The following is a 23,066-nucleotide window of genomic DNA, read 5'->3' on the forward strand; positions in this document are numbered from 1 at the left end:
TTATTGACAAAAAAGCAAAAAAAGATGAAATGCTATAATAAAAATTATTTGTTGCTTATCTGAAGTTCAAATTTAACTGGGTATATTGTATTTTATCTGGTGAACTTAAGAATTTTGAAGCTTCTAACTAGTTGGTTATATTTTTTTCTAGTACCTGTTTGATTCCTTTTTCTCACTGATAAAGAAAGGAAAAGCTACCACCATTACATCAGTCTTACCGAAGCCAGCACTAGTTGCATCTCGGGTTGAGGTCAGTATGTGGGCTTATTTTTGGTTTATGAATTTTGGATTGTCCCTATCACATGAAGATTTTAAAAAAACTAAGTGATGTAAGGCATACTAGTGTTTAATAAAAGATGACTGGTAATATTGTAATAGACTGTCATTTTGTAACTAATTATTTGGTTCCTTCTTGATGATGTTTAGTGGAACTTCTCATGTTTTGATTTAAAATAATGTCTTTTAAAGTTTACTTCTTCCAGAGTATTTGTAATAACATAACAAAGAATAGTGTTTAGTTTAGAATTTATTTCCCATTATCCAAAAAGCCATAGCTCTATGTAAACATGAGATACATTTCAGACTACAGAATCATTACAGATGATAGAATTCTTTTTGTTTCAACTAGAATAACTGTTATTCAACATCATGTACTGAGTATTATTTTACCTCTAAAAAGCAAATGGAAAAGAATATAACACTTAAATCCTTAATTTGATATGTATGTTAGTGTGATAAAGTTTTTACCCATTTCCTTCATAAACTACACACTCATATCATTATTTAAAATTTAGAAGGATGTATGTGTATTTGAAAAAATACCACACATAGATATATTTACATATATGTATATATTTTTGGATATTTATATATGTTTAAATAAAATGTAAACCTCTGCCAAAAATTTTTTCTTAAGTGAAAAACCCTAATAAACTTTGGAAGTCACATTGAAATTAGAGATGTTTTAAGTTATTAGTCTTTTTCCCTATATATTACATATTTTTCATAACATTAGACCTTAGATGACCACATAAACTCAGACAATGTGGTTTGTCTTCTCCAATCTTGAAAAATGCCTTATTTTCCCCATTTTAGCAGTAATAACAATGTCTTTTTCTTATTGCTTATAGGTTTCCAAAGTCCTTATTCTAGGATCAGGAGGTCTGTCCATTGGTCAGGCTGGAGAATTTGATTACTCAGGATCTCAAGCTGTAAAAGCCATGAAGGTGAGAGAATATGATCTTTACTAGAATTAATATGCTTCCTTTAATGAGTCTAATTAGTATTTTATAATTTAGATTTATGACACTACCTCTTTTCAAAGTTGCTGTAATTGTTTTCCTTAACTGTGCCTTTATAAATCTTGTATTAAAGAAGCTTGATCATGAGCAAGAATTTCAACTTTCTCAAATGTGCACATCTGTAAATTGAGGAGGTTAATCTCCAAAATTATTTAGGTTATTGCCTCCTTATAGTGAAAACATATAAAGCCACATTTATTGATGCTGTTTATTTCTTTTGAGGCAGTGAGTTTTTCAAATATACTTGTCTTCTATGTGAAAGAGAAATTTTGGGCATCTTTGGTGCTTTAAAGTACTTCAAGTGCTCTACAGGATGCTTCGGGCATCTCTGTGGTTGAAATGGGAAACTCCAGTTGGAGGAGCAAGGGCAACAGTACATTTTGCTCAGGTTTTAGAAATTATTATCTGTCACTGGGGGACACAGTTCTCCCATCAGTGCCTGGGAAATGGGATGATATGGCAACATTTTCAAGTAGAAGAAAGGATTTGGTACACAGGTGTGGAAGGACATCCTTCCTGTTCCTTTAAACTCTCTGGAGATCTCCCAACACTTACTGTAATAAAATAAAACTTTAGAAAAATTCCATTGTATATTTAAGGTATTTCTCTTGAGGAGTTCAGTTGGTACCCCTCGTTGTGGTAATCAGGCCATTCGGAGGCAATGTGAGCTCTTGGTGACATTGCCTCAGGCTTTGCAGTGTAATTCCATTCACCAGAGACCAGGCTAGTAGAGGCAGCATAGAATGGCAACAGAAGACTAGGACGGCAAACCTGGGAAAAATAGTTGGCCAAAGGTTTTCTTATTTTTCTTTTTGTTAGTATTCTATAGTCAAAGATTTTCACCTGATGGGCGTCTGTTGAAGAGGTAGAACACAGTCTCAATGACTTTACTCTTTTTCCCATTTGTTTTTATTTTTTAATGCCCTCCTCCATTCATGTACATGCACACTCACATATTTTTTGGAATAAATTTTCAAAACGATGTTTTACTTCTTTGTATTATGCTTTAATTTCTCATTAGATAATTGGAGACTGTCCAGTGGTTTAGATTAGTTAGTACACAATCTAAGTGTGTTCACAGTTTAGAATACATTTAACTGTATACAGTTTTTATTCTATTTGGGAGTTTTACAAATAATTAGAATTTCTATAGTTTGTATTTTAATGTGTTTTACATCAATTGGGTAAAGTTATATAGTTTTAACTAAAGAACAGGAATTATTAGATTAGATTGTGATCACTTAGAAGGTTAATAACTATAGGTGGATTTTTAAACTAAAAAAAATTGGTGCATATATTGCAACAAGAATTAGAAAAATCAGAATGATTTAAAAGTAAGATTGAAATAAGCTTTAAAATAAATGAACACTCATCATGTGTATGTATAGGATCTTTTCCTGTATAATTTGACTTATAAAAAATTGCCATATTCATTGTATAGAACATTCAGAAAAATACTTAAATATACTAAAGTTTGTTGGTACTTTTCTTTAGTAGTGAGGCTTTCTATAACTTCTATTGCTGGTATGTTCTCAGTTGGGACTCAATTATTAAAATTCATCACATATTATAAAAGCATTTGCTTACCTGTTTGTATCTTCCTGACATTTTGTTAATAATATTACTCTTAAAATCTTGAGAGATGACTCATATTGAGGAAAGAGCATAGGATTTGAATCATAACATTTGAATTAGAGCCCTAATATTGCCACTTATTAGCTATGTGACCTTTTGCAAACCATTTAACCTTACTGAAGCTCAATTTCTTCATCCAAAAGGTTGAAATCTCTTTCATAGTCTTGGTATAAAAATCAAATACATTACTAAAAAGTACATTACAAGCATTAAGTCACTATTTGAATTTAAAGTAGCATAAAATATATTTAATGTTTTATTCAGATCCTCCCCAAAGATATGTGGGGTTTTCAATAATAATTTCTATACTTTTATCTGAATATTTTGTTGACTTTTTAGGAGAATTTAAAATTGACATGCTAATGTATGAAATAATTAGAACCATCTGGCTGTATGTTATAATAATTATTTTGCTAAGTGTCACCTTCATCCTGGTTTATAAAACAATTGTCCTTAGTAGCCTACATAAAGAATTATTTTGAAGGTCTCTCCCGATGTAAGGAATGAGATAGAGCTATGAATACCTTCATATATATATATATATATATATATATATACACACACACACATACACACACACATGCATGCATACACATAGTTTTATTTCTTTTACCATATGGTTTTTTAAATATGTACAAACAGTTGTATAATGCTTTTTGTTAAAGCACTATAGCAAGCATGAATCTAGAAAATAAATAGAAACCAGCAGAAGGCTCTCAGTGCTTCCAGCAAGAAGGGAGCACATTATTCTGCATTTTAAATGTACATTCAATGTTCTTCTTAGACAAATAAATACAAGGGGGAGCAGCTTTTTTTTTAACTTTTATTTTAGGTTTGGGGGTTAACATGTGAAGGATAAATAAGATCCTTTCTGAATAAGCAAATATTGAGGGAATTCATTACCACCAGACTAGCCTTACAAAATATCTTGAAAGGAACACTAAGTATAGAAAGACCACTACCAGCTAATACAAAAATGCATGTAGACACACAGACCAGTGTCACTGTAAAGCAACTACACAAACAAACCAACATAATAACCAGCTAATAGCACAATGGCAGGATCAAATCCACATATCAATACTAACCTTGAATATAAACAGGCTAAATGCCCCACTTAAAAGGAATGGAGTGGCAAGCTGGATAAAAAAGCAAAACCCAATGGTATGCTGTCTTCAAGATACCCATCTCACATGTAGTGACACCCATGTGCTCAAAATAAAGGGATAGAGGAAAATCTACCAAGCAAATGGAAAACAGAAAAAAAAAAAAGGGATACAATCCTAATTTCAGAAAAAACAGATTTCAAATGAACGAAGATTTAAAAACAGACAAAGAAGGGCATTATGTAATAGTAATAGGTTCAATTCAAGAAGAAGATCTAACTATCCTAAATATATATGCACCCAACACAGGAGCACCCAGTTTCATAAAGCAAGTTCTTAGAGACCTGCAAAGAGACTTAGACTCCCACACAATAATAGTGGGAAATATCAACACTCCACTGATAGTATTAAACAAATCATTGAGGCAGAAATTTAACAAAGATATTCAGGACCTAAACTTGACATTGGACCAAATGGATCTGATAGACCTTTGTAAGAACTCTCCACCCCAAAACAACAGAATATACATTCTTCTCATTGCCACATGACACATACTCTAAAATTGACCACATAGTTATAAGCAGCTTTCATATTGCCTCTAGTTCCATTTTATATTTACTAATTTAAAATTTTTGGAATATATTGTTCTTTTAAGGTTGATTGAACTACAGGGTTCAGTAATATTTGTGGATCTCTAGACCAATTGTATAGAAATGGTCTCCAGCTTTGCCGGCAGTGGCAAAGATCACCTCATGGTGATCTTCATGAGACAGCCAATTCTTTTGGATAGTTTCATTTTCAAGAATTTCTTCATTTCTTTGACCAAATGCTTGTCTTCCTTTAACTTCCTTTCACTAGTCCTGTTACGGATCTCTACAGCCCACAGATAACCTAAAAGCTTAGTTACCCCATGTCTCTTTATTTAAGTGTGGTCATTCTCTTCTTTAGACCATATATTCATGTACTGGATTCTTTTGTTTCTTTCAGGAAGAAAATGTCAAAACTGTTCTGATGAACCCAAACATTGCATCAGTCCAGACCAATGAGGTGGGCTTAAAGCAAGCCGATACTGTCTACTTTCTTCCCATCACCCCTCAGTTTGTCACAGAGGTCATCAAGGCAGAACGGCCAGATGGGTTAATTCTGGGCATGGGTGGCCAGACAGCTCTGAACTGTGGTGAGTTCTTATAAGCTTAATTGCAGAGTTTTGACATATGCACTGCTGTGTAATATATTTTATTTGAGCTCATCTAACAATTGTGCTTTGTGTGTTCATAAAACCTTTCCTCTACTGTGTGAGAAAGCAGTTAGCAGACAGCCACTTAATATAGTCATATGATGAATACTACTAGTTAATTTCACAAAATAGCTGAGAGACAAAGAAACCTTTCACTTTAGTGCTCCAGAGTGGCCAGTAGGTTTCTTGAATTTCTCTACTCTATCGCAGGATATTGCTTTTCTCTGTTGCTATTGAGGTCTTGAGAACTATTATGAATGAAAAATGAGAATTAACATTGGTTAAGTGCTCTTAGGTATCAGCCCTGCAGCAATTTCCTCTCAAACACGTTTTCATGATAGCATAGATCAGTCTTTCTACTATTACTTCATACTTCTGCTGAGTCTACTGCTTTGTTCTCTTTAAAATTCTTCAAATCTTTGGAACTGGATCATGAATAAGAATCTCTTTAGCTAGTTAGGGTAAGCAATTGGTGATATAACTTGTATGTCAAAAAAAAAAAAAAGGACTAAGGCAAAATTAGGTGGCTAGGTAGTGGAAACACAAACCATTTTGATGATAATTTTTTAGCCCAGGTAGGTACTCATATATTTGGGATTTTTTAAATTATAGAATCTCATTATAGAAATGGACTTTAGGAGGAAAGGGAATATATTGAAATCTTAAGGCTCAGTATAATACTATGACTTTTATTAATAAGGATAAAAATGATTTTCAGAAGATGGTAATATAAGTAAAAGTAGCATCAGTAACATATTTTGTCAGACCATCTTCAGAATTTTTATTTCAATTTTTTTCCCTAAGTGCAATTCTATTGTAGACAGTGGTAACTTCTCGGATTTTAAGATTAAAAAAATAGTTGTATTCAGTTGTCTATTAAAAAAGGCACAAAATTCGAGATTTTAAAAACTAATCCTATTTGGTTCTTCTTTAGGAGTGGAACTATTCAAGAGAGGTGTGCTCAAGGAATATGGTGTGAAAGTCCTGGGAACTTCAGTTGAGTCCATTATGGCAACGGAAGACAGGCAGCTGTTTTCAGATAAACTAAATGAGATCAATGAAAAGATTGCTCCAAGTTTTGCAGTAGAATCGGTAAGGATTCTTTGCTTTGGAAAAACAAGGGCATTATTTGTCTTGGGTTGTAGGGAGAATGATTTTTCATGCCTAATAATAATAGTTAAGATTATTATACTTGCATGCATTTTCTTCTAGAATTGTGTTAATAGTTTAGAAATATTGTGTATTACAGCACTCAATGCTGAAATGATAGGTATTAACATTTTACTTCATGCAAAGAGAAACATAAGTCCAGAGATGAAGTGGTTTATCAAGGCTTGAAGTGCCAATGAATCTCAGATCTCCTGAACTGAAACTAAGAACCATACCAACTTGCAATAACAAAGCAATTTTTACCTTGTTTCTGGGATCAATCACACATTTTGCATGTGTGAATGCCCTGCAAATGAGAAATTTGCTTTAAATTTTTTTAAATAAAATAAACATTTTAGAATAAAATGGATCCAGTCAGTAAAATGACTGGAAATCCTGTAGTTTAGATATTTAAGGAAGATTTGCTTTTCTGTTATTTATCTCCATTGCCCATTATGCCTATCAATAAGCTATTAACAGTTACCAGGAAAAAGAATCAGCTCACTTTATATCTGTTTTTGCCCCTGACTTTATTTTTGACTTCAGGCTCATAGCTGGTGAAGTGGAGGTGCTAGGGGCAGTGTTAAATCCAACTTCTCCATGGTAGAAACAGGCACACCCTTAGGAATAAAGCAGGTACTGCTGGGACAACTAAAAATGGGTTATGTATGTTTCAGAAGACAATGCTACGAAGTATCTTTTGTGTTACAAACTTGTCAATCAAATAATCCCAGGATAGCTCTGCTGCACAATTTGGGAAGCTCTTGCCATACATTTGTTCTTTCATTGCCAGATTTAATTATGTCCTTGCTTCCTCAGGAAAAGAAACAGGCATATGGGAAAGGTGTAATTACATTCCCATTGGTAGTGTAATAATATTCCATGACAGAAAAATATAGCCACCATATGTTGTATTCTGTAAGTTAAAAAAAAGAATTCCAAGCTTCTGGGACTATTCTCAGACTGAACTTGAAAATGAAAAATCCATTTATATACAGTGTTCCTAATGGCTTATTGTGGTAACATCAAGCTAGCTTCAGCAGCAGAGAACCTGGTTTCATTAAGACAGAGACTTTTAAGCTGCATGTAAAAATCGTAAAAATCCAATAATTCAATATGGCTGCCATTCTCAAATGAATGATGATTATTTCTGCTTTGACCATGGTTCTGTTTCAACAGGACAGGATAAAATTTACCACAAAAGTATATTTCTTAGAAGATATATATATATATCCTCCCTTCTAGAATTTTACTTAACATTTGAGTAACAACACTTGCTTTTCAGAATGAGATGAGGGAATAATAGAATATTTCCAGATTCACTCTCCCCAGATAAGTTGGTTTACCTGATTGCCAGACTCTCTTGGTGTGGTCTGTTCTGCCAGTGTGCTCAGCTTTTAAAATGTTGAGTCCTTGTTCTTGTTGACAGATTGAGGATGCGCTGAAGGCAGCAGACACCATTGGCTACCCAGTGATGATCCGTTCCGCCTATGCACTGGGCGGGTTAGGCTCAGGCATCTGTCCCAACAGAGAGACTTTGATGGACCTCAGCACAAAGGTATGTATTTTTGTAGACAATATTCTTACCAACCAAAAAAACTGACTTGATAGACCTTTTCAACTAGAGAAAGTTATGTAGATGAGAAATTACATTTTCTTTATTAAATCATGATCATGCTCTCCAAAAGCATGTTCCAAAAGATGACACTTTTGAGAGAGCATGCAGTGCAACTCTTCATGCCAGGATGCAATGATAAACCACATGGTTCAAGGTAAACCAGTGGTCACTTTACCTCAAATTTTACTTTTATAGTACAATCTATTGACTTCAAGGAGATGAACTTAATTCAACTCCTTCTTCCTTTGTTTCAAAATCTACTCCCAAATATTTAAAATGCTAAAATATGTTTTAGTGGTTAAGGAAAAATAGGACATAATGTCTCATTTTTAATTTTTTAGAAATAATGTGGCTGGCATAGATGACATCCAGAAAGTGAAACAAAGCACATTGAGTAGTTTGACTTTACTCAAAATTAAGGTGTCTAAAATATACATGGTATAAACCACTCAATACAGTAAATGACTGAACTCCACCAACTGCCATATACTCATAAAAACACGAGAGATTTGAGGGTTTATAATTTATTTTCTATCAAAATCACTTTAACATGTTAGGAACTACTTCTTTTTTTGCATATTAGAGGAAAACTCTTGAGAAAAGTAAGATATGCTACAAAAACTAAATTAGAGACTAACGCAGAAAATATGCTCCAGGAAAACAGAGACTTTTGTCTGTACTCTATTTCCACAAAATAGAACAGTGCCTGGAAATACCAGGAGTTCAATAATGTCTTTGAAGAATGATTACACGTGCAGCCAAGAAACCTGTGTAACTTACATGGCAGTCATAGAAGTGAATTTGACAGAATTACTGTGAGGGCTATTTTGGGAATTATTTAGGTAATAGCTCAAGAACAGCTTATTGTTTTATCTTTACTTACTTTTTGAACTGAAGTGAAATGAGACCCTTGAATTGTTGACATAGAATTTTGAAAACAGATGAGTACAATTCAGCATATTTAAATAACTACAATGGCAGACTTACATATAAACAACTTGGGTTTCATTTTTCTAAAGTTGTGAAAATTACAAAAAAGGGAAACATACCTCACATAAATGTTTCTTGTTACCATTCTGGACATGTGAATCACATATTTAGAGCAAAAACATGTTTTTGAAGATAAAAAGTTTATTTCCTCTAGCATGTTAGATGCTCCAAATATTTTCAATATTAACAACTTCATAACCGCAAATTGTGACAGTGTATACATATTCTCTATTAATTTTTTTACTCTATAAAAAACCAATCTGAAGACTGAACTTTTCATGTAAGCAAGTTTATAATAAAGAGAATTTTGGAATGAAATAGCTTTCAATTATTTATATTGTACTCAAATAATCAATAGTCCTTTAAATGGTTTTTCTTGTTGAAAAAAACCCTCGCTCTTCCCTTGAGAATAATTAGTCATATCATTATGTCCTAAACAATCCCCTTATTCTCTTGAGGTTATAATTAGCACCATTAAAAGCTGCATTAACTTATCCAGGTCCCTAAGTTAACTTTTTACATAAAATCGAAGACTTCAAAAAATAAAAATAAAAACAAGCTGAGGAAACAGGTGAAGATAATTTCAAATTTTCCCTGTATCTAAATATCCATTTTACTTCATTAGAATGCAAAATACTTTTCCAAATTTATACCCTTTGTTTCCTAGATTTCTTCTTTTAGCAGGCAACCGGAATGATGAATTAATCATTATTAAATTGTTAACATTGGCTACTGAATTTTCTAACCACTTTGAGAACCTCATCGTGGGCAGCTGTGGGGACAAATGTGTCACATTTTCATTTGCACGTGCTGGAGCCTGTAGTGATGACTGAAGTTAAAAAAAAATCCTATTAAGGCACGTTACAGAAAAACTTACATTAAATTATTATTTTAATGCCTATTAATAATTTGAAAAAATTCAAACTGCTTTCCCTTTCACTGCCAAACCAAATCAAATATATTATAAGACAATGAGACATTTCTCCCTTGGATTATCAGCCACTGCATGTCCTAAGGTCAGAGATTACCACTTTCCTATTTTGGGTTCAGTATTCTACCCATTGTGGGTGTGCCGTAAATATGAAATGATAATTATGCTAATTCATATCTGTCTAATCAGGCATACATGATATATGACTCAGAGTATTTAAGCATTTAGGCAGTGATTAACCATAATAATAGTCCCATATGATTCTTCTAATTCTCAAGTTTTATGTGCCATCTTGGCTAACCGTTTACAACCATCATCATCTCCTTTCTCCTCCTCATCAACATCAACTAACTTTTATTGTGTGTGTCACTGTACAAAGCACCCTCAGCTATTTTAGAGAGAGCCAGAGTCTTTAGACTTATTTTTCCATATTTATTCACACTTATCACATTTTCTGGTTTCACAGAAGCCTAGCTGCTGAAATAATTTCATTTCCCTCTGCCTGATTGCTCAATTATTTTCTCTTTTTCCTAAATTAGTTTGATTTAATGTCATATCAGCACTTTGAATGGCAAGCCTCAATAATGTAAATCAAGCATATTCACTGCAGGATGCTATTCCTAGTACCTCACTGATTTTCTGACACATTGTGCCTTCTGTGCAGGGGAGAATGGAGACGGGGTTTGAGAGTTCAGTGCTGACCAGGATTTACGCCAGGGTATTTTGCCAAATACCCTTGTTGAAGCCAGTGCTTTTTCTTACTCTTTGATATCTTTTGTCACCAATTTCTAGGCCTTTGCTATGACCAACCAAATTCTGGTGGAGAAGTCAGTGACAGGTTGGAAAGAAATAGAATATGAAGTGGTTCGAGATGCTGATGACAATTGTGTCACTGTCTGTAACATGGAAAATGTTGACGCCATGGGTGTTCACACAGGTAGGCAAAGTATCTTCAAGAACTATAGTAATGCTTTCAGTTCATGTCTTTGATGGCCAAGGCAGTCTTTATAAAGTTGTTGCCTTTAAATTACTATTTCTAGTTGACAGAACTAGTGATAACATTTTGGACAAGCATAGTATTTTACAGTATTGAAAATGTTCTCACATTTAATTTGATCTTCACACAAACCCTGTGAAGTAAGGCAGATATTATACTGAGTTAATTGAGGAAGAGCCAAAGGTAAGCAATATGGTAGAAATAAGATCCATAAAACTTGGTGTTGAGAAATAAGAAGGGAGGTTGAGACAGTTTAAAGCAGACTGAGCTGGTAATCACCCAGTAAATTAGAAAATAGGCACAATAATAGAAATAAGTTTTTCAGGAAATTACACTAGTCAGATAAGAGGGCAAAGATGATAACTTAGGATTTAAAAGTGCTAAATTTGAGGTGTGAGCAGAGCTGTCAAAAAAGGGAGTTGAGAATGTGGAGATGGAATTTAAGAAATAAAATAGAAATAAAGAAGTTGATACAAAGACACTGGAAACTGTTGGCATAAAAGGGAAAATTGAAGTCGTAGGCATAGACAAAGTATTCAAGGACATAGGTATAGAAAGAGGAGAGAATAGGGTTGAACTTTGAACTCTGGGAAACATTTAGATTTATAGGGCAGGGGAAAGAGGAAGTATTACTGTTGAAGATAGAAGGGGAGAATAAAGAGTTAAGAGGAAAATCAGGGTAGTACTGTACCAACTAAGCCAATGCAAGAACTATTTTATAAAAGAGCTTTGTTTTTGGCAGTATCAAATGCTATGCAAGACCAAGACTGATTATTTAATTTGGCTCTTTTGGATGTCCAAGAGCACAATTTCATTGCAAAGTCAGTTCTGTGAGCTCTATTAAAAGGAATTACATGGTATCGAGTGGTAAGCAGAATTGGCAAACTTTCAAGAAGCTCATTCATGTAAAGAATGAGAAAGAAGCTTTGTATGGTTGTCTGGCAATGTTGGGAGAAGACTTCCGGAGGCAGTGAAGATCTGAGTGTGTTTGAAGGCAGAAGGGATGGAGACTAAGATTGCAGATATAAGGGGCTATGATGAGAGAAGTGAAGATGGAAAGGGATGAGATACAGAAAGCCAGCTGATGAGCCAGTCTAAGTGATAATATTCAATGAAAGGAAGAACTTCAGAAATAATTTGAGACGAAGAGCAGGGAAGTTGAAGTCAATCTAGTAAGTAGATGATTGAAGCCTTGATAGCTACTTACTAGATAGATGAACTTGGGAAAGGTTAGAGAGGTTTCTAAAAGTACTGTATCAGAGTAATATGGGCAAAACAGGAATTGGGGGAATACCTGATATCACATATATATCCCAACAAACCCTCAGACTGTTCTATGTCTTGCATCATGCAAGTAGATGGTTAAGTCGCTGAAGTTGGTTATTTCAATATGCCACCAAGTAATGAGTGCTTCTTGGTTATATAGGTGACTCAGTTGTTGTGGCTCCTGCCCAGACACTCTCCAATGCCGAGTTTCAGATGTTGAGACGTACTTCAATCAATGTTGTTCGCCACTTGGGCATTGTGGGTGAATGCAACATTCAGTTTGCCCTTCATCCTACCTCAATGGAATACTGCATCATTGAAGTGAATGCCAGACTGTCCCGAAGCTCTGCTCTGGCCTCAAAAGCCACTGGGTAAGACCAGAATAATTGACCATGGGTTTGCAGATTCTTTTGAGATAGAAATGAAAAATTGACAGATAGTGGAAGACTGTACTGCATTTACAAACTATGTTCCCTTTTTCTGTATGTTAGCTCCAAATCATTTATAGCACCCTGAGGATATGATTATTAATGAGCTTGTTGCCAGATTGAGGTAAATTATATTGCTAGCTGGCTTTGTTTGCAGGCTAATCATAAACGAATCAAAATCTAGGTGGCTAAAGCAGGCTGTGAAAAATCTGCTTCCTGATTGCACTTTGCAGATGTTGTTAAAAGTGCAGATTAATCCTTAATTTTAGTCTTCAACTGTTTTCTTCAGGTGTATAGCCCTATAGCAAATAGTTGACAGAAAATATAGCTCACTTGACTCAAGCATGCAATACACATTACTTTTATTTTATCAAAACTCCACAAGACTGAACAGTGCGGAATTTTTTCACAAGTAACTGTTACAACCAAACAAATACATCTGCTGTCTATGTAACAGCCACTAGCAGGCATGACTGGAGGGAAAGTTAATCAAAACCTTTGGTTTCTAATAATATATTTAGCACCTTACACTTAAATTATGGCATTTAAATGAACACAATATTTACTTCTTTAGATTTTTTTACGTAGTTCCACAGCACTGCGTGGAGTGGTGAAAGGCATGTTGCCCTGTACAGGAGTCACAATTCTGCATTCTCACTTGGTTCTTCTGTTAACCGTGTGATTTTGAGCACATCACTCATTGTCTTTATCAGTTTCCTCATTTGTTAGGTGGAAGTTGTACTAAAGAACTCATTTTTAATTCTATAGTTCTATGAATTATTTTCTCAAACAGAATAACCCAAACTGACATTCTGGATGAAGATAGTCAAGTTCTCAAAGTGTTAGTTTTGTAAGGAGCCCAAAGTTCAAAGATAATTTGGAGACAGAGCAAGGACCCAAACTTGAAATGCCTACATTTTCTGACCATTATGTACTCTCTTGTACTAGCTAACTCCACTGTATTCTTAGGTACAGATATGTATATGTACAGATATGTATATATTTTCTCAAAAAATATTTTGCAGATTCTCATCTTAGTGGAGGTTAAATACAAATAAAGGTTAAACTTTATTTATCAACAAAGCTATCGATTTTGGGTTGAAGAGGTGAAGGTTGAGAGTAGTAGCAATGCATGTAGTGCATAGAGAGTAAATTCTCCTGTGACCTGTGCCTCTATACTTTGTATCATGACTCCTATTATTCCGCAAGTGGCTACTAAATATTGATGCAGAACAGAGAATCAAGTGTCTTATACCCTGAAGTAGAATAATACCAGAAATTTTAAGAAAGACCAATTTATGTTTTGGTCTGTTTTCAATAATTGCTCGAAGAAAAAAAATAAATTTGTCTTCTTTTTATAGCTACCCATTGGCATTCATTGCTGCAAAGATTGCCCTAGGAATCCCACTTCCAGAAATTAAGAACGTTGTATCCGGGAAGACATCAGCCTGTTTTGAACCTAGCCTGGATTACATGGTCACCAAGATTCCCCGCTGGGATCTTGACCGTTTTCATGGAACATCTAGCCGAATTGGTAGCTCTATGAAAAGTGTAGGAGAGGTGAGTCCTTGGTTTATTACGCTTTTCTTCTTGTTCTCAGTTATTTTGTTAAATTTGTGACACCATTGACAGTGTTAAAGTTGCCTGGATACCGTCAACACATGGACAGTGTTAAAGGTGCAATTGACAGTGTTAAAGTTGCCTGAATATTAGCATACTAATATGCTAACGGTCTCTATTTGATTGTTTACATATTACATATGTTACATGGCCATTTTGCTGGATTTGAAGGTCTTCCTATTCAAAAGGTGAGGCCATATATCTGGCTATATAGTATAGATACACATATGAAAACACATTCATATACATATAACTGAGTTGTAATATATTTTATAACCAAATCAAGAAAGTAATATAGAATATAATATATCAAAAAGACCACTGAACTGAGCTTAAGAATTCAACTTTAGTCCATTCATGCAAATTGTGGCTCTAACTTCCTGAGACCTCATTCCCCACATCTATAAAAGAGGAGGCTGGACTAGTTCATCTCTCAGGATCCTTCCAGCTCTAAAATTCTAAATAGATATGAGCATAGTGGATTATTAAGCCCTCTTTAATTATACTAAAAAGTTCTAAGCTTTTAACATCTTTAGAAGATTTTTTAGCATGTGCTGTTATACTATTTGAAATTAAAGTTAGCCTTTGATTATTGCATCTTCAAAGATGCAGTGTTCTTCTGTGTGGCAGGAAAGAAAGGAATTCATATCTCTGCTGAGATTCACTCCCTTGCCTCCTTCCACCAAGTCCTAATCATTTTCTGCATCCAGAAGGTTTGGGATATTGGAGAAAACATGAAACTTGGAACCAGCTGGACTTGGATATTACTCTTGGCCTTGCCACTTATTAGCTACAGACTCTCAGGCAAGACTGAGTTTCAGGATCCACACCTATAAAATAGAAATAATAATACCTACCTTGCAGGATTCTTATAATACCCCCTCTTAATAAATGTAATCCATCATTATTGTTATTATTAAATTAGTATTCATAAATGTTGCATGGGTAGATGAGTGCTGAAGTATGAACAAATCTCAGTCTTTCTCTATCATTTGTCTATCTACCATTTATCTTAGTTTATCTGTATCTCATCTCTATTTCTGTTGTGGCCAGTGTGGGAGCTTTTAGTCTATGTATCTAAGTTGATTAGAGTACAGAGCAAAAGGCTGTTTATGACATATTTTTCCATATTGTTCTTTATTTGTCCCATAACACAGATTATAGCCTAAACCCAGGCCAGCCATTTCAGAAATGCATGTCACTAATCACAGAAAATATAGATTAAATCTGTCACCAATACAAGGAAAAAGAAAAAGAAATGCTTTACTGGTCTATCATATTCACACATGAAAGGCAGAATTATTTCTATTTTGGCTTCCTTAATTTGTAAGATACTAATGAAAGATTTTAAAGTAATAACAAATCAACAAATTGGCCTTTTAAATTAAAATGTCTTACTAGTTGTAAAACACTAAATATTAGTTTTTTCTCCATTATAGTTGTTTTAAATCTTATTTTTCAAATCATACTTTTTGGTGTACAAAAGAAATAGAACGAAAATACCATGAAAATCTATGTTGCTAGTGTTTGCACCAAATAAACAACTGTTATTTAGTTTACATTTCATGGGAAGGGTCCTTTTAAAATAATGTTCACCATAAAATCGGTAGTTCAAGGAACTTGAGAAAATTATGTAATATTTTCATTTGGGGCTTCTTATCTGAGGGATTTTGTTGTCAAACAAAAAATAAAAGGTAGGGGGGAGTTTTGTTGTCTAACGCCTTACATTTAGTTCAAAAAGTGAGCAAACATTTCCTGAGTTCTTACTAAACGCAAGACACTGGGAGGATTAAAAAAAGGAATAGATTATAGATAATTGAGATACATTGTCTGTGGTTGGTAAATTCAGAATACCTAAACTGACCCGAATAGACAATGAATTATTAATCTCTGGTAAATATTAAAAGATAGTACTTATATATAGATGCTATGAGAATATAGTAGAATAGGGTTGAGGAAGCCCATTATAGTCATTCCACTGGAAAATGTGAAATAGTCACTCAAGGAAGGTGCATTTTAATAGTATAGGGCAAATGTGGTGGGAGGACGACTTGAGCCCAGGGGGTCCAGTCTGTAGTGAGCCCTATAGTGCCGCTACACTCCAGCCTGGGTAACAGAGTGAGAACCTGTTTCAAAAAGCAGAAATATATAGAGAGAGTATTGAAAAGCACAATTTTTGAGCAAACATTTATAGTTACATATTCCTTTGTTATACAGGTTTTTTTTTAATTGAATGGATCCCATGTACCATTATATAGATTGTGCTTAAGAATAATAAAAATATATGGAGAGTTACTTATAGAACTAATTTCAGATAAATTTTAAATATGTAATACTTCAAATTTTCTTAAATATACCCAAAATATTTCCTTAATTTTACAGAACCATAAAATGTCTGATTTTTGGCAGTCTTTTCCATGCCCAGGCTAGACAATCTATAAACATATTGTCTAACTCTTCAAGATACCACTATGACTTGCAAATTGTATATCTGAATTGCATTAACAGGTTGTTTATTCCTGCTCTTGTAAATTTTCCCTTATTTCTAATTAAATTTGGAACAGTGTGAAAAGGTTATCTGTTTGGCTTTAGTGATCATTGAATATGTATCTTGTCACATAATTGACATGAAGATTTCCTAAACTGACATTAGTGGTAATTTGAGTCTATTTGAGGAATCACAAAAGTTTACTGAAGATAGCATTATGACTGCTATTATTTTAAATTGGAGACCAAAAATGCATAGCAATCTATTATTCTATGAAAAGATTCAAGCAATGTTTATCCAGCGAAAATAACTGGGTAGGTTGCAAGATCAATTTAAGTTTAGTTCTGACATGCAACTTGTCCAAACTAAATCACCACATAATTTTTCTAATTGATTAGTGTATGATGAGCTGTAAAGATTGTGGAAAGAGACATTGAATTTGTCACAGAAAGTTTAGTCTCCTCCTACGTTCAAAATCGTAATCATCAGTATTTGTTATGACTCTCAAGTTTCTATTAATATTAATGCTTAGCTGTAAGGAAAGCCAACCTGTCTTGAATACTGACTGATACTCATTTACAAATAGTTTCTGTTTCAGTGTTAATATATTCCTGGTTTCTTTTTATTTGCCTTCCATTCTAAAGAACATGCCCATAAAGCAAGATCTTGCTAAGAAAAGGTCTCTATGCTTCAACCTTGAATTTCTTATTTTAATACTATGGTCCAGAGCAGGTACAGGTGATTTCCTCATCAATCTCAGCAAATACAGCTGAACTCCCTGAGTGGTAAAAGACTGACCTAATGAAGATGCATTATACCAAAACCATGGAGAAAGTGAGAGAGGAAGAAAAAAAGGAACACCTTTTTTTTTAAATTTGAGGGGCTTTATGATATATTTTTTGTTCTTATTTGTTTTATAAAATATATTTTACGTCCAGTTCAGTTACAAATTAAAGATACATAAGCTCTTTCTTTCAATATGAGGTCTTAAACATGTATTACAGGTCATGGCTATTGGTCGTACCTTTGAGGAGAGTTTCCAGAAAGCTTTACGGATGTGCCACCCATCTATAGAAGGTTTCACTCCCCGTCTCCCAATGAACAAAGAATGGCCATCTAATTTAGATCTTAGAAAAGAGTTGTCTGAACCAAGCAGCACGCGTATCTATGCCATTGCCAAGGTAAGATGTTACAAGGGGCCCACACCTACTAGTTGCTTTTCCAGAATGTAGTCAGTCTGGACATTAAAATAAAACTGAATCACAAAGTGGTTTTAAATCAGGGATTTTTGGAAAATTTTTAATTCTTTTATAGTATTAAACTGGAAACATCTATAGATTTCATTAGAGTCTTTTACAATTAATGATAAATTATCATTTTTATTTGACTTTAAGCCTGGATTTAAGGGCAAATTGCAGTTTTAAAGGATGATTAAATAGATAAAATGTCCCTCTTTTTAAGTATACTTAGTACTAATACTCTTAAGTAGATTTGACTATATTGACTTGTCCTTTACTATTAACTTTATTACATGTTCCTTGAATGTGTAAAATTGTATTGTAGAAAGGAAGGTGCATACAATAATGTCCCTTAGTATGTGCTACTTGAGTCTAGAATAATCTTAATTTATTTGCTTCTCTTTCTGTGTTTAAAAAACAGCAACAGACTATAAAGGCCCCCATGATTATAGGGTTTTCCATGTAATTATTTTATTGGTCTTACTTTCAGGAAAAAAGGCCCTACATTTCTCACTTCCCTCCACTGCTTGCTTCTCATGCAAATTAAATGCCATGTTAATCTACTTTTATATTTACTGTGCTTAGAGTTTTGAAGTTTCAGCTCATCTGATTTTATAAAAGGTGACTTGGGCAGCTGGAATCTGTCTGGTCAGAAATCCCTGAAAGGCTTTTTGACATTTAAGGAAGCGCAAGCATTAATCCTGCAACAGTATCAAACCGCACTGGTTCTACAAAGCTCTACTGACCATTTTATGTTTGTGTGTGTGTATGTGTGTGCATGTGGGATGAGTCGGTGAAAACATGAACTTTCTCTTTAAAAGGATTCCCGTCTTTGTAATTTGCCTGTGTAGAAACAGAAAAATGTTGTTAGTGATTTTGAACTCATCGCAACTTTTATGTCCATATTTTGAGTCCTTAAGAGACCTGAAGGAGAGGAAGGGATATTTCCTTAATTGCATCCAATGTATATTCTCCTCGCTCTTATGGTTTCTAAATGGAAAATATTTAAGCCCCACTGAAATTCTGGGAGTTGCTATTATCTCTTGATGGACATTTTCCCATGTTGAGTTTCAAGGTAATTAGAATTTTTCTCTGGCAGTGGTGGGTGGGATAGCAGTGATAAGAAGTTATTTTAGAAAGCCATTTCACCTTCATCATTTATTATCCCTATTTCAGTCTTTTATTTAAGAAGCAGCTCATGACATTCATATGTGTGTGTGTATATACATATATATATATATAATTTTTTTCTCAGGCAAAGGACGGTAAACAGATTTTTTCCTTAAGTCTAGCAATCATGTTTCTGCCACTTTGAAGGAGATGAAAAAGGCAAGCATTTCCAAGTTCCCAGCTAAGCTGTAAAACTCAAGCAAATCTCTCATTCTTTTCTAACAGACTTATAAAAGATGAGAATCTGGGAAAAATGTGTGGAGGTTCTTTCTTTCACAGGGCACCCTATGTATGAGCAAGAAGTGCAGGGTCTGCGTGTAAATTATTGTCTGCTCGAGTGCTGGGAGAAGGAACTGATTTCTGTTTGTTAGAGGTCATCATTACTGTTCATTTCAACAGCAGCCAGGAACTTGGTGATTTTGACAAAGAGTGTAAGGACGGTGGAGGGCTGAAGGGGAAAAAGAATGAAGGGAGTGTGTAAATCTTTGCTTGCTTTCATGAGTCTTAGAAAGAGCAACTTGCTCTGAGGTCTGATTTTTACAGCAGTCTTATTTCAGGATGACTGGATCATCACCTCTTTTGATTTGGGGAGAATGCGGGGCATTATTTTTGATTTTTGGAACATTAAAGTAACCTCAAACTTGTTTGGGGTCATTATAGACTTCATTACAGTGGTGTTACATAGCAAAAAGCTGCAGTGCTTGGAGATGAGGTCTTAAGACTGGCAGGATCTTGCTTGCTGTTAGAAATCATGGATTTCTTTTTTATCCAGTCTATCATTGATGGGCATTTGGGTTGGTTCCAAGTCTTTGCTATTATGAATAGTGCTGCAATAAACATACGTGTGCATGTGTCTCTATAGTAGAATGATTTATAATCCTTTGGGTATACACCCAGTAATGGGATTGCTGGGTCAAATGGTATTTCTGGATCTAGATCCTTGAGGAAATGCCACACTGTCTTTCACAGTGGTTGAACTAATTTACACTCCCACCAGCTGTGTAAAAGCATTCCTATTTCTCAGCATCCTCTCCAGGATCTGTTGTTTCCTGAATTTTTAATGACAGCCATTCTAACTGGCATGAGATGGTATCTCATTGTGGTTTTGATTTGCATTTCTCTAATGACCAGTGATGATGAGCTTTTAAATGTGGCACATATACACCATGGAATACTATGCAGCCATAAAAAGGATGAATTCATGTCCTTTGCAGGGACATGGATGAAGCTGGAAACCATCATTCTCAGCAAACTAACACAGGAACAGAAAACCAAGTACCACATGTTCTCACTCATAAGTGGGAGTGGAACAATGAGAACATATGAGCACAGGGAGGGGAACATTTCACACCGGGGCCTGTCGGGGGTTGGGGAGGTAGGGGATGCATAGCACTAGGAGAAATACCTAATGTAGATGACAGGTTGATGGGTGCAGCAAACCATCATGGCCCGTGTATACCTATGTAACAAACCTGCACGTCCTGCACATGTATCCCAGAACTTAAAGTATATATATATATAAAAGAAAGAAATCATGGATTTGACTGTAGTTGTCCTTCCCTTCCTTCCAGTGAAATGACTACAGGATTCTAGGCCCTCCCTCACTGTATGTGCTTGTGTGAAAACCTCCTTTGATCTCTTAAAAGTTTCAGTAACTTAAGGTTCTCTCCACCTCACAGTGTAGATGGCCGACAGCTAATTGTGTCTTTAATCACTTAGAAAGTAAGACAGAATATTAAGTCTTTGGGAACCTGACTGTAATTACAGGGAGAATTAAACAAAAGAAACATACATTGACTAGGAAATGAACATGGCTTTGAGTATTTCTGTTAAATGTCATCTTACTCTAGTCAACAAAATTATGAGCCATGCCATATCTCAACAATTATAATCATGGTCTCTCTGATACTATCATTATGTAAAAGCCTTAAGAAAAGTAAGCTATCTGGGCTGAAATATAACAGCAGAGTTACTAGTTGCATATATTTCTTAATGGGTCTTAAAAACGCAGTGTGTTATTCTAAAATATGTTGTTCTGGAATATTTTCAGATTTTTCACTGGGTATATACATGTACACATACACACATACAAGAATAAGAGTAGACATCTTTTTGTATAAAGATTTTGGTTTTGAGAGTTTATCTCTTTTTTCAGTTAAATTTTCTACTCAGCTTAATGACCCATAGTTGTAGTTTTACTTTTGAGAAATTGCTAAAGTAAGCTTGAGGAAGAGGCTGAGCTGCCTATCAGAACAGAAGTTATTACTACATTGTTTTGGAATATATTAGGATTTTAAAAAATGTCTGCCTTAGCACAAAAATCACAGTGACTGATTCAAAACAATTTTTTATTTGAAGTCCTCTGTGAGGAAATATTCTGGAGGAATAAAGCCAAGCCAGATCCGACCCATAAATTCTCACTGACTATTGTATGTTTGTGTGAATGTGGAGTGAGGTGATAAAAATATGCTATCTCCTACAAGATAACTATCAACAATACAAGTTAAGAGATCATTATATTAATTCTAGATTTTCTTACCAATTTGGCTTAACTGTAGTTTCAAGAGACTTTCTTTAATTCCAAAGAGATGTGCCAAATTTAGGGTATAATGGGTAACACAATCAAATAAAGAGGAGCGAGTCAAAACCTGTTAGGAGATTTTTCTGAGAACACACCACTCAAGGCAGGCACCTCCTCTGTATGCCGTTTGTGGATATAGTTGGCACCATCTTTATGTTTATTGGAAGGAATGTCAATGATGTCAGTTTCATGTTTCGTAACTCAGTCTACAGTCTCGGGCTCTCTAAATAACACACAGAGGCATGACTGCTATGTATTTTAAACCAAATAAGACATTTAGAAAAATGTTTGCCAAAGAAAGTATTTCTTCTCCTCTTGGCAGGCCATTGATGACAACATGTCCCTTGATGAGATTGAGAAGCTCACATACATTGACAAGTGGTTTTTGTATAAGATGCGTGATATTTTAAACATGGAAAAGACACTGAAAGGGCTCAACAGGTAAGGCAGTGCTGCTCTCATTCATGCCAGACACCTTCAGTGCAATTTTTGAAGTCTTCTTCCTACTCTTAAGCATTTGGTCTACATTGTGATTCAATGAGGTAGATAGTGCCATTGTTGGAAAATAGTACCCGTAGCCAGAAGACAAATGGCAGGTTTTTTTTTTTTAGATGTTTACCTTTAGAAATGTATCCATTAATCTTTTTAATCATCTTCTATTCCCACCCTTGTCATCAGACATAGTAATAAGGTCTTTTGAATGCACAAAATTGGTATACATTGATGAACGCGTATTATTTAATTATGAAATATTATCTAGATTTAAATTTTATTAATCAATTAAATGAATATTTCTGTTTTCTATAAATTTTCCTCTACATTCTGAAGTCTGTTTTCCCCTTTTAATATCAATCTATACATTGCTGTATATTGAGGAGAAAATGCATTCCTTTTGCGCTCTACTGTTTTTAAATTGGGACATTCAGTTCAGCATACAATTAAGCCACATTCAGGTTTCTCTTAACAGACTCTACCTCTGACTAATTTACATTTTTATCTCCATCATGGCCAATTATTTTTAAACTTCATTTTATGTTGAGAATATTTTGATAATGTAGTCCTTAAAATCTACTTTTAAATTTTTCATGGGAAAACTGCTGGGGCACCTTAGGCTGATGAAAGCATGGATCAGTTTTAAACATCTATCTTCAATAAGAGGAGCATTTATTAGCAGATTAAGAAAGACAATATAGTCCTCTTGAACTTCTTCCCTCTAAAAGCACTCTGAAATACACTACTATTGGAAAGACGTCTTACCTGCAAACTAGGGATGTGTTTAGAGAAGGAAAACTTTTGTTTGTATAAAAATTG

At 34.5% G+C, this 23,066-nt stretch overlaps 1 protein-coding gene across 8 annotated transcripts in view; it reads left to right on the forward strand.

Annotated features, from left to right (window-relative positions):
• The window catches only part of CPS1 (carbamoyl-phosphate synthase 1), a 201,976-nt gene that overhangs the window by 117,492 nt on the left and 61,418 nt on the right, over nt 1-23,066 (forward strand). For all 8 annotated transcript variants that reach the window (XM_055380488.2, XM_063695178.1, XM_063695179.1 and 5 more), the window contains 10 exons: nt 152-250; nt 1,131-1,226; nt 5,030-5,219; nt 6,214-6,371; nt 7,858-7,986; nt 10,760-10,904; nt 12,391-12,601; nt 14,020-14,218; nt 17,771-17,947; nt 22,078-22,196. In XM_055380488.2, coding sequence (XP_055236463.1) covers nt 152-250; nt 1,131-1,226; nt 5,030-5,219; nt 6,214-6,371; nt 7,858-7,986; nt 10,760-10,904; nt 12,391-12,601; nt 14,020-14,218; nt 17,771-17,947; nt 22,078-22,196 — 1,523 coding nt within the window. The remainder of the gene's footprint in view (nt 1-151; nt 251-1,130; nt 1,227-5,029; nt 5,220-6,213; nt 6,372-7,857; nt 7,987-10,759; nt 10,905-12,390; nt 12,602-14,019; nt 14,219-17,770; nt 17,948-22,077; nt 22,197-23,066) is intronic.

Source organism: Gorilla gorilla, chromosome 11, assembly GCF_029281585.2.
Source record: "Gorilla gorilla gorilla isolate KB3781 chromosome 11, NHGRI_mGorGor1-v2.1_pri, whole genome shotgun sequence".
Classification (NCBI taxonomy): domain Eukaryota; kingdom Metazoa; phylum Chordata; class Mammalia; order Primates; family Hominidae; genus Gorilla; species Gorilla gorilla.